The sequence below is a fragment of the Liolophura sinensis genome, chromosome 10 (assembly GCF_032854445.1).
Source record: "Liolophura sinensis isolate JHLJ2023 chromosome 10, CUHK_Ljap_v2, whole genome shotgun sequence".
NCBI classification, from domain to species: domain Eukaryota; kingdom Metazoa; phylum Mollusca; class Polyplacophora; order Chitonida; family Chitonidae; genus Liolophura; species Liolophura sinensis.
The window spans coordinates 19,755,883-19,767,778 of NC_088304.1; the positions used below are offsets into that span (position 1 = coordinate 19,755,883).

An 11,896-nucleotide genomic window follows, 5' to 3' on the forward strand; every position below is an offset into this window, starting at 1 on the left:
CATTGAGCTAAGAGACAGTCACGTGACTTTCAAATTCACCGGAAGCACATGGCGATGTTGTTGATGAAAACCGAAAGGGAGAAGAAACTTCAATCAAATTTGAAGCCCATTCGTTGTTCTTAAGAGGAGCGTCATGCCTAGATACGCTCAGTTAGTCATGGGGCCAGCCGGCAGTGGCAAGGTATTGGGCATCACAACTGTCTGACATTTACTTCAGAAACTTGAAAGAAAGAACTAATTTTCATTTCACAGTGCAATGTATTGATAAGCTCGATCAGTCATGTTTCTGTTGTATAATTCTGGGACCAGTTTCACCAAGCGGCGTACAACATTTTTTTTATCGTACATTTGTCGTACGATATTTTGTACATCACTGTTACCATACCATTGCCCTATATTAGCCCCGAAAGGATCTTGATCCAGTTGGCTACTTCAACTCCTCTTGTTATATTTGGCTGGCGGAGTATCGTAGCCACAGGGGGAACCAGTGGTAAATCACACACCGGTTCACACCATGTCTGCTAAGTGCTCTCTAAACAATGGCTGCTGTCCAAAAGAGGTGTCAACTTTAGCTCTTACCTCTCAGCTCGCCTGCACACGTAATGCTACCCCATGTGCGCACAGATGCTCAACAGGGAGCGTATACTGTGGAAGCCTTTATGGCTATAATAAAGCTATTCTAGATTGAGTGGCGTTGGTGACGTGGGTGTGGAAAGCAGATCTTTAGGTTGGTGCCTTTTATTTGCGTGAGACTTGTTCAGTAAAAAGGATAATCGGCTTGGACCTTCGTTTAGTACAAAATTAACATTGTAACATCAAGACTCCAACGACACTGGGCCAGTATAAGAAAAGTTGGAGTCTTTCAGGGCTAGTCCCATATAAGGGATTATCGTACATGTGCAACATCGTTGTGAAACTGGGCACAGGGCTGTTCTGTGGACAAGGTTCGGGAATTTGATAGTTGAGGCTGCCGTCATGTGGTAAATTGATGTCAGTTCATTGAAGAACCAGTTTTCACAATAAGCATCTGAAAAGGGGCTCATTGACTAACGAGTTAAAGGGATACCACGTAAGGCTCTGACGCTAGCGGCTAGGCCAGTATAAGAAAAGGAGTACTCTACCCAGCTACTCGACTCTGCTCAACTCTAACTTTGTCTTTGCAACTCCCCATTTTTGAATCTAAGGTTGTTGTCATGTTAAACCCCAAGCATACATACATGCATACTTAGATTTGTGCAGTTTTTAATCAAGAAGTTCAGTACGATTAAATTCTAGATTTTCAACTGCAACAGTCGATCATCTCTGTAATTCAGTATTTGAAAACTTTGAAAATAGGCCTACACAGATTTAAAGAGATATTTGGCAAAAAATTGAATGGATCAGAACAAATCTAATGCAATTTTTTATATAGTTTTAGAATAGCACAAATAATTACCTTTCATAAAATATCCCTAAAATTAAAAAAAATTACTGTATGACTTTTTCAAACTTTAGAATTGTTTTAGCACTATATGCATGTCAAACAGGAGTTTTGATATGTAGTCAAATGCATTGATTGGAGCTATTTGTTGTATTTAAAAGCAGAAAATTTGATTTGATTAGTAAATGAGGATTTTTTTGGCAATAATATCCAGCATAGTCTCTTTAAGTTTTGAATTATTGTTGGATAATGATAAATAGTGCGGGGCCTCTGTGGCTCAGTTGGTTAGCGCGCTAGTGCAGCGTAATGACCCAGGAGTCTCTCACCAATGCAGTCGCTGTGAATTCAAGTCCATTTCATGCTGGCTTCTTCTCCAACCGTACGTGGGAAGGTCTGCCAGCAACCTGCAGATGGACGCGGGTTTCCCAGGGACTGTGCCCGGTTTCCACCCACCATGCTGACCGCTGTCGTATAAGTGAAATATTCTTGACTACGTCGTAACACACCAATCAAATGAATAAATAGTGCTGATATACAAATTTTTGTGAAGAAAGTGTGAATACTTGTACGACAGTATTTTGTTTTGAGCTCAGATAAAATCAGGGTATGTATTAAAGGCGTGATCTGGATTTGATGCAGATTTTGAAATGAAACTGTGGTTAACTAAAATAATTCTGTTTGATTTGCAGTCCACTTATTGCTGTACAATGCAGAAACACTATGAAACTTTAAAGAGGTCTGTTCAAGTGGTCAACTTAGATCCAGCTGCAGAGGAATTTAACTACTCCGTCTTAGCAGGTATTGTCTCAGTACTATCAGTCAGTCAGTGCAAATCTGACAATTCTTGATGATGTGCACTGATTGGTGAACTATATGTATTTATTTATTTATTAACACCTCCATCCTCAGGTTCAATAAATACATGCAAGTCACGCTTGATTGGTCACAGCGAATTTGATTGTCTCAATGTGCATTGAGCTGCGACATCTCGGTTGTGCAACATCACAAAAATATACTGTAAAGTAATTAATTTTTCACGTGAAACTAATTTTCGCGAAATTCGAGGTCCATAATTTACCGTGAAAAATAATTCCAGCAGAAAAAATTCCAGTTCTATTATAGAATGATATACAACAGGTACTCGTAGTAGTATTAATGAAATGAAATCATTCTTAACGCAACTCCTGTCAGCCCAGCAGGCCAACTAAATTTTAACAGCAGGGAGGGAAAATTAGGCTTTATACAGAATACAAGACAGATATAAGACAAAGTGGGAATTCATTCTTCTTTAGTTTGATCAGTCTTCAGTATGCCGGTGAAGGGAAGGAAAAGTAGATACCAACACGTGCTGGCTTCCAATGAATGTTGCTTTAATACATGCTGTCTTGTTGGCTGTGTCTGTCATGTGGACCATTGAGTCAGCTTCTAACTAATTGTGACTGTGTACAACAACACAGTGGCCGTTTAACAGCTACTTCAATGTTAGTGGTTTCTAATTGTCTACGAAGGACGATTAAAACGGAAATCTAATCATGTTGCTTGATAAAGAATGGATTACTGGCGACGATCATATTGAATTCATCTGCTTTGTGATGAACTGCTGGAAAGGTGACATATCACTTTGTCTGTTGCTCAGAGGAGCAAAAAGACGTGAAACCTGTTTGAATATACTCTTCAGAGTAGGTGCAAAAGTAACCTTCTTACATAGTGATAATCCATTCCCAGTTGTTTTCATCTCTGATCCAGATTATGAGGATTAGCGACACCCCATGAAACAAAAGAGGATTAAAGCTAACCTTAATAATACCTGTTTGACGTGCTTGAGTTATTTCGGCCATATCATAACAACTGAAGGAAAATTAAACAGATTTTTTCAGCATTGGCTTGCTTAAATACGCGAAAATTAATTCCCGTGAGCATATTTTTTTAGTAAATCCATGAAAACAAATTCCAGCGAATGATAAGTAGTTTACAGTAAATTTGACTCTTCAAACTTTTTGAAGGATTCTTCATTGATGCATATTCATACATGTTGTCAAGTGTTGTCTTTCTTTCAATGTAGACAGGCATAGTGCATATAGACCTTTTGCACACTTTTTCAAAAAGTTTTTATCAGTATCCTGTATGTTGGAAAGTGTTATACATAGTCCGATTGACTGGCCGGCCGATGATCTTTTAGGCTGACAGCTGAGAAATGATAAAGGCGTATCTTTAAGGTCATTTTTATCTCTCAAGAAGAATACTTGTATGAGTCAGGCTTAATCTTATAGAGTACAAGAAATATTATATTTCAAGAATCTTTTGAGGTAGAGGCTAGAAGCGAGAGGTAGATTAGGACCTGCCTTAGAGTGTGTTTCTACGGACATGCAGTTGCAATTAGTGATCCAATATTTCCTCCAAGAATGGAAATTAGATAAGTAAAACTGGAGTGTTTTCACTGACTGGGTGCAATTTCTTAACACAGGCTTTAACGCAGAGTGAATGGAACGTGTCTCAGTTTTAATGCAAGGGACAAGGATTTATTGCTGAGGTGGCAGGTTATACAGTTAAACGCATGGGCCTCTTCGGGAACGGTTGATCCTGGGTCAATCCTGGGTCGAGTCACACCTAAGACTGTAAAAGAGGAAGTTGTAACTTCCTCGCTTGGCGCTCAGCATGAAGGGGATACTGCAGCAACTGGTAAACCTAAGGACTCGTTCATTGTCGCATGACTGAAAAATTGTTAAGTACGATGTTAAACCCCAAACACTCACTCACTCACTCACTAAATGCATGGCCTGTAACCGATGAACGACACAGTGGCATGAACTAATGCAAACGCAATCGCATGTCTGCAGAAACAAAGCTATAATGTGGAAACTACCCTGAATGACCTCAAATTTTGTCCATGACAAACTTGCCCATTTTTCCTGATTTCAAGGGTTCTATTGAATTTAGAAAGGTGTTTTGAGGTTTGCTTGGAACATAGGATGGTATTCTACCAGAAAATTGTAAGTTTCAGCACCAAAAAAAAAAATTTTATGACATTTATTTGCCTCTTAAAATGCGCTTTTGCTGCGAAATTTGAGATCATTTAGGGTAAGTGGAAAAGGACAGGTGGCTTTTATCTTATTCTTCCTACTTACAGATGTGCGAGAGTTGATCAGTGTTGAGGATGTGATGGAGGATGATTCGCTACGCTACGGGCCAAATGGAGGACTGATATTTTGTATGGAGTGAGTATGTTGTTACTGTAAACTACTGTGCTCAAACTTTTACGCTCAAGAAGAAAAAAAGTACATCTATAGGTAGCTTCCTTGACTCCTGCCCTTTTGTACTTTGCTCCCTCTCTGCATTGCACTATTAAGGCATTACAGTCTATCTTCATCGTTTTTCTTTGTTCAGTACTTGTTCAGATAACATTAATGTATCCAGTACCTCCAGTAATTGGACTAGCCTAATTGTTATGGAAAGCCTTGGGAGAAACTATTTTCGGAGTTTCTGGTAGGATCATTGGAGCGGATAAAATGTTTGGCACAGGTTATTTGACATACATCGAAAAGTACTTGATTATTTAAACCTAGTTTAATCTGGTACATCCTATGTTTGAACTGGCCCCAAATTAAGAGATCCTTTGGGGCGGTTAATATGTCTGGCAAGTATGTTTTTTTGATTTGATTTATTTGAGGGGTGTTTCACGCCGTACTCATGAATATTTCACTTATACGACGGCGGCCAGCATTATGGTGGGGGGAAACTACAACCATCCGCAGAATGCTGGGAGACCTTCCATGTACAGCCAGAGAGGAAGCCAGCAAGATCTGGACTTGAACTCACAGTGACCGCATGGTGGGAGGCACCTGGGTCATTGTGCCGTGCTAACCACCTCGACCCCAGAAGCCCCCCCGGCAAGTTTGATCTGCTTTTAATCCTGCATATGTGCTCTGTAGTTGTTCTGACTGATATCTCCAATATCTGAGTAAGACCCATTTTAGTGGCCCCTACGGATGACGCCCAGCAGAATTCCATTTCAGTGTATTTCCGGTGGCAGCCTAGATTAACTTAGATATGCTCAGATATTGGTGTCTTGTTTGTTTGAGCTCCAGGCCTTAGGCTCCCAGTGTAAACATATTCTATGTGTTTATTCTGAAAGTTTAACCATTTTAAGATGTGAGTTTTATCAATGCCTTTATTTCACTGTCTTTCTTTCTTTCAGGTATTTTACACAGAACTTTGACTGGCTGTATGAGCAGATAGACGACATAGATGATGATTATATCATATTTGATTGCCCAGGTAAGAGACTGGATGTTTGTATAATGACAATATCTCTCAGGATCTGTCAAAATGTGTAACTTTGGGCAACCATGGGTGACGTCGTAAGTTATTTACCATGATAATCAATGACCTTGACCTGTGTTTTTCAGGACAAATAGAGCTGTACACACACATCCCTGTGATGAAGAACCTGGTTGACCAGCTACAGCAGTGGGATTTCCGTGTGTGCGGCGTCTACCTTATAGACTCCCAGTTTATGATTGAACCCTCAAAGTTTGTGTCTGGCATGCTGACTGCTCTGTCTACCATGGTCAACCTAGAAATCCCCCACGTCAATATCATGTCCAAATTGGACCTTCTGAGCAAGAAGGCTAAGAAGTCTCTGGACAGGTAGGTTGCTTTCTGTAGGTGGGGAGTGCTCACATGTATCTCACACAGAAAGCTGTCAGTGATGAAGTGAAATGTACATCTCATTCAGCAGGTGACCTTCATGGCTGTGAAAAAAAAAAAACCAAAAAAAAAAACTGATTATAATTTAATTCAAAAGCAACAGAATTGACGTTTTGTTTTTCTATAGAGGGCTAACTTAGCCTTGTGGTTAGTGTGGTAGCATAGCATAATGACCCAGGAGCCTGTCATCAAAGTGTGTGATGTACCAAGTCCAACTCATGCTGGCTTTCCTCAGGGCTTTGCCCATTTTCCTTCCACCGTAGTGCTGGCAACCATTGTATAAGTGAAAATATATATATATATATATATATATATATATATATATATATATATATATATATTAACAAATGAGTGAAGAAGTAAAACACCAATCAAATAAATATAAAATAAAAGATATAATATAAGTAAATACTTTTCCTGGGCTGTGAACTCATACTGTATTTGTCTCAAATTTTAAAGTCTATGCATTTATCGTTTTCGGAAAATTTGATTTACCTTAATAGAAATATATTTTAAAGTTGATTTGGAAGGTAGGCTGACACTGAAGAAATGTGAGAAGAGGTTTCCAAAAGTAATATTTTCTGACTTTTATTGGTCTATAATTGCATTTTTTCAAATTTTTGGGACAAAAATACATGTGGTTATATTAGCAATAGCACTAGGGCCGGTACAGGTACATACAAATTGTTTGTCTTGCATCCTGAACTTGACGTTTATTTTCTGAAATTCGTTGTGGATCAAGACCTGATAGAATGTCAAAAGACAAAATTTGGCTGACGAGAAACTGATAGAGCTTAACAGAAAAACCGTCTGCTTCATTTTCACAGATATCTCGAGCCTGACCTTCTCAGTTTGCTGAATGAAGATCTTGATGAGTCGAATGTGTCAAAGAAATTTGCCAAGCTTAATGCTGTCATAGCACAAATGGTAAGCTCAGTAAATGGACAAGTTAATTTACAGCATTAAATCCTCGTGCTGCTCTCTTTGGATAAAGTCTCTGTTGTGTTTTGTTTTTTTTAGTCAGTAGTTATTACTGTATTTGAAAGGCAACTGAAAGAGTTCAAATTAACTGCTTATATTGGAGACATTTTCATTGGCTTAAATAAAGACAGGTTAGGAACCAAATGCTATTAATTTTTTCCTGTGTTTATGCCTTGAAAATTTTAGGTGCATTTAGTTACACCTGCCACTGAACCAAATTATATAGGAAAGTGGTTTTTTACTTCAAGCTTGATATTTCAAAACTTTATTTTGCATTTGGGGCCCTCCATGGCTCAGTTGGATAGCGTGATAGCACAGCATAATGACCCAGGAGTCTCTCACCCATTCAGTCGTTGTGAGTTCAAGTCCAGCTCATGCTGGCTTCCTCTCCAGTCGTATGTGGGATGGTCTGCCAGCAACCTGCAGATTGTTGTGGGTTTCCCCCGGGCTCTGCTGTTGCTGGCAGACCTTCCCACGTACGGCCGACAGTGTAATGTAATAATACGGCTATGTTGTGTGGATTATTGGGGATTGCCCAAAACTTCATTTATCATCCTTCTACCACTTCAGTGGCCTAATGGTTAGGTGGAGGGTCTGTCTCAAAGTAGAGAGACCTCGGGATCAAACCTCGGGAAGGTCATACCAAAGACTTTATAACAGTCCTTGCTGCCGCCTCGCTTGGCGCTCCGCACTGAGAGGTTAGAAGGATGAAATAAGACCTGCATGGACTCACCCTGCCACAAGAAGACACAGTATATATGTATTCCTCATCATCATATGATGAAAACTGTTTAAGTACGATGTTAAACCCCAAGCATACATACATACATACGTACATCTTTCATTCTTCAGTACATCACACAGGTTACTATAATAGACTAAGTGCTGGTTCAGTAAGTCATTTCAGTGAGGCAGCACTATAAACTTCAACATACATGAGATACAACTCAACTGGTCCTTGTCAGCTGGTTCCAGATGCGGATGGCCAGATGACTTTGGATTGAACCACCATACACATTCACAACTGGAGTATACACAAGTACTTAAGACACAACGCAATGCTGAAGTTGAGGTAAGTTGGGTTTTGAGCATCCTTGCATGTGAATCTGCCAGCAATTAGACTGACCTGCTACAAGAACACATGGATATGATGTGGCTAAAATACTGGTGAAAACTGTTTTTAATCATTGTATTTTTTGTTTTGTTTTTTTTCTGTTTTGGACAGATTGATGATTACAGCCTGGTGAAGTTCTTCCCATTGGATCAGACAGATGAAGATTCTGTGTTAGACATCAGTCTGCTGATTGACAATGCCATACAGTATGGAGAGGATTTGGAACCCAAGGAACCTAAAGTAAGCCAAGCAATAAAACAGTAAGGTGAACTATAAAACAGTGAGCCCTAAAGACTATAAGGTAAACCTTTAAACAGTAAGCCAAACCATAAAACAATAAGGTGAATCCTAAAGCAATAAGGTGAATCCTAAAGCAATAGGGTGAACCCTAAAACAATAAGGTGAGCCCTAAAACAATAAGGTGAATAATAAGGTGAACCCTAAAACAATAAGGTGAACCCTAAAACAATAAGGTGAACCCTAAAACAATAAGGTGAATAATAAGGTGAACCCTAAAACAACAAGGTGAGCCCTAAAACAATAAGGTGAATAATAAGGTGAACCCTAAAACAACAAGGTGAGCCCTAAAACAATAAGGTGAATAATAAGGTGAATCCTAAAACAACAAGGTGAACCTTAAAACAGTAAGCCAAACAATAAGGTGAATCCTGAAGCAATAAGGTGAATCCTGAAGCAATAAGGTGGACCCTAAAACAATAAGGTGAGCCCTAAAACAATAAGGTGAATAATAAGGTGAACCCCAAAACAATAAGGTGAACCTTAAAACAGTAAGCCAAACAATAAAACAATAAGGTGAATCCTGAAGCAATAAGGTGAATCCTGAAGCAATAAGGTGGACCCTAAAGCAATAAGGTGAGCCCTAAAACAATAAGGTGAATAATAAGGTGAACCCCAAAACAATAAGGTGAACCTTAAAACAGTAAGCCAAACAATAAAACAATAAGGTGAATCCTGAAGCAATAAGGTGAATCCTAAAGCAATAGGGTGAACCCTAAAACAATAAGGTGAGCCCTAAAACAATAAGGTGAATAATAAGGTGAACCCTAAAACAACAAGGTGAACCTTAAAACAGTAAGCCAAACAATAAAACAATAAGGTGAATCCTGAAGCAATAAGGTGAATCCTGAAGCAATAAGGTGAATCCTGAAGCAATAAGGTGGACCCTAAAACAATAAGGTGAGCCCTAAAACAATAAGGTGAATAATAAGGTGAACCCTAAAACAATAAGGTGAACCCTAAAACAATAAGGTGAATCCTAAAACAATAAGGGGGACGAGAAAACAGTAATGTGGTTGACATTAAACATGGCTAAAACAGGTAAGTGGACGCTAAACAGTAAGGTTGACCCTAAAACAGTAAAGTGGACCTTAAAACAGTTGGTGGACTGAAAACAATAAGGTGCACCATTATTGTGTCATGTGGACAGTGTGCATGTGGCTGTTTGCTCTGTCTGAAGACTTGTCTTCCACCAGTATGGTGGACAACTGTGTACATCACTCCCCAGGGAGAGTTCGTCAGCAGCTTGCCAAAGGTCAGCGGCGTACCCCGGGTACTCTGGTTTGTTCCACCCATAATACTTATCACCATCATATAAGCAGAAAGTGTGGCATAAAAAAACAATGAGTTATTTTAATATATGAATTACAGAATGATAAAAGTTACGGTTGTTTTCTCTTCTTTGAGCTCTGTGGTGTATTACCACTGATTTCTGTCTTTTTATTTATCCAGGATTTTGGCGATGAGGAAGATCCAGATGACAGCTGACCCCACACCGAGGATGCTGTCAGAAACAACATGTGTTACCATGGTTACCCCTGAAAACATGTACTGTATCCCATGAACAGGCGGTCATTTATTGTGCATATTAGTGAAGAGAAGGACCCTAAGGACAGTTGACTCCATTTCTTAGGATGCTGTGAGCATCAACACACGTAACCATGGTGATCCATGATAACATTGTGACTGCTTAGCAGTGTCATTAGCTCTCCGGCCATATGTGGGAAGGTCTTGCAACAACTTGCGGATGGTTGTGGTTATGGTTGTGGCTTCTCCCAAGCTCTGTCAGGTTTCGGGGCCTCTGTGGCTCAGTTGTTTAGCGCGCTATCCCCTCCAGCCATAAGTGGGAAGATCTGTCAGTAACTTGCAGAAGGTCGTGCGTTTCCCCTGGGCTGTGCCCGGTTTCCTCCCACCATAACACTGGCTGCCGTTGTATAAGTGGAATATTCTTGAGTGCGGCGTAAAACACCAACCAAATAAATAAATAAATTGTAGGTTCATCACTAGAGTCCACTGTGATGAAACTCTTTCAGTCAGTTCTGGTAGCTGTTTGTTTGGACTGACCCCTTTCATTATGGCACTCCAACATGGTAAACAGTGGCTTATGTTTTCAAAGGTGGTTAGAACATTATTTCTGGCAAAATTTCCTTTTTCCTAGTGAAGAGATGTTCATTTTTGTAGCTTTCTATCCCTGACCTAAAATAGGCCTCTCAGCTGGTAGGAAGTCTTTATTTACATTTATATTTAAAAGTAGATCCATGCACCGAGGAGACTTGACGTTGACTGTAATTCAGTTCGCCGTCTGATTCGTAAGATGACAGTTTGATCATTTGTATATTTATGCAAATAACACAAAAATATTAAAATTTTTCCATTTGGGATGGAAAACTTATAACCCCAAATAATTCAGTATTGTTGTTAATGTACAGGAAATTCTGCTTGGAAATGTCTTTCTCAGAAGCCATTGTTTTATCACTTATGATGATTGGCTGGATGTAATAGATCTTAATGCTATATGCTTACGTATGCTTGGGGATTTTGCTCATACTTAGCAACGTTTCAGTCATATGGCGATGAGGAGTAATTTGGTGGAGGCATAATATGTCTACAGGCAGGGAAAGTATATGCCGCCAAAGTGCTTCCACCAGTGAAATACCCTGCCGAAGACACCACACATGACACCCCACCCAGTGACATTATACTGACACCCTACCCAGTCGCATTATACTGACACTGGGCCAACCAGTCATGTTTCCTTGTTCTAACATCTCAGTACTGAGTGACGGCTGCAAGGTACGTTTTCAAAGTCTTTGGTATGGCCCCACCCATGTTTGATCCCAGGGTCTCCAGACTTCAAGGTGGGTGCTCTGACCAGTAGACCACAGAAGCTATCTCTTAATGTTATAAAAGGTGTGTAAATGCATGTACACTGCAGTTAAACCCATTGTGATATAAATGTTGGGGGTTTTTGTCTTTCCTTTGGGCAATAACAGTTCTGAAAGCACAAAATTGTGTGTGCCAATTTCCTTATAAGGAAATCTTTTGCAATCTTGGTTAAGGATAATAGCTTGAGTTCCATATTTGTGGACACACAGAATTCCGGGTTAGGAGATACAGTATATCTTGGTGGTAATCCAAGACTGAAGCATGGTTTCATGAAGCACTCTTAATGTTACGTTCACTTAACTACCAAGCAACCAATACTGTAGGCATTACGTCGTCATGGTAGTTGTGAGCTTGTAACGTTAAAGAGAGCGTTATGAAACTGGACCCAGGAGTTTTTTTTTTCAGTGATTCTTAAACTATTTTTCAGGCAAGACACAGATCCATACTTTTCTTTTACGTTAGATATAATACCTAGCAGTGCCTGTTGTACC

At 39.6% G+C, this 11,896-nt stretch overlaps 1 protein-coding gene across 1 annotated transcript; it reads left to right on the forward strand.

Annotated features, from left to right (window-relative positions):
- The first annotated feature begins 47 nt into the window (after window positions 1–47).
- On the forward strand, window positions 48–11,741 carry LOC135476695 (GPN-loop GTPase 3-like). The gene is made up of 8 exons (XM_064756808.1): window positions 48–181; window positions 2,110–2,218; window positions 4,548–4,635; window positions 5,616–5,695; window positions 5,827–6,067; window positions 6,955–7,054; window positions 8,334–8,462; window positions 9,972–11,741. Exons 1-8 carry the CDS (start codon window positions 134–136, stop codon window positions 10,005–10,007), a joined length of 831 nt encoding a protein of 276 aa, XP_064612878.1. The 5' UTR covers window positions 48–133; the 3' UTR covers window positions 10,008–11,741.
- The last annotated feature ends 155 nt before the right edge of the window (window positions 11,742–11,896 follow it).

Bases quoted from the DNA above. Each gene is read 5' to 3' on its own strand.
- LOC135476695 (XM_064756808.1), top strand. From the start codon at position 134: ATGCCTAGATACGCTCAGTTAGTCATGGGGCCAGCCGGCAGTGGCAAG. The intron at 182-2,109 runs GTATTGGGCATC...TTTGATTTGCAG, and splicing joins GGCCAGCCGGCAGTGGCAAG to TCCACTTATTGCTGTACAAT. The intron at 8,463-9,971 runs GTAAGCCAAGCA...TTATTTATCCAG, and splicing joins TGGAACCCAAGGAACCTAAA to GATTTTGGCGATGAGGAAGA.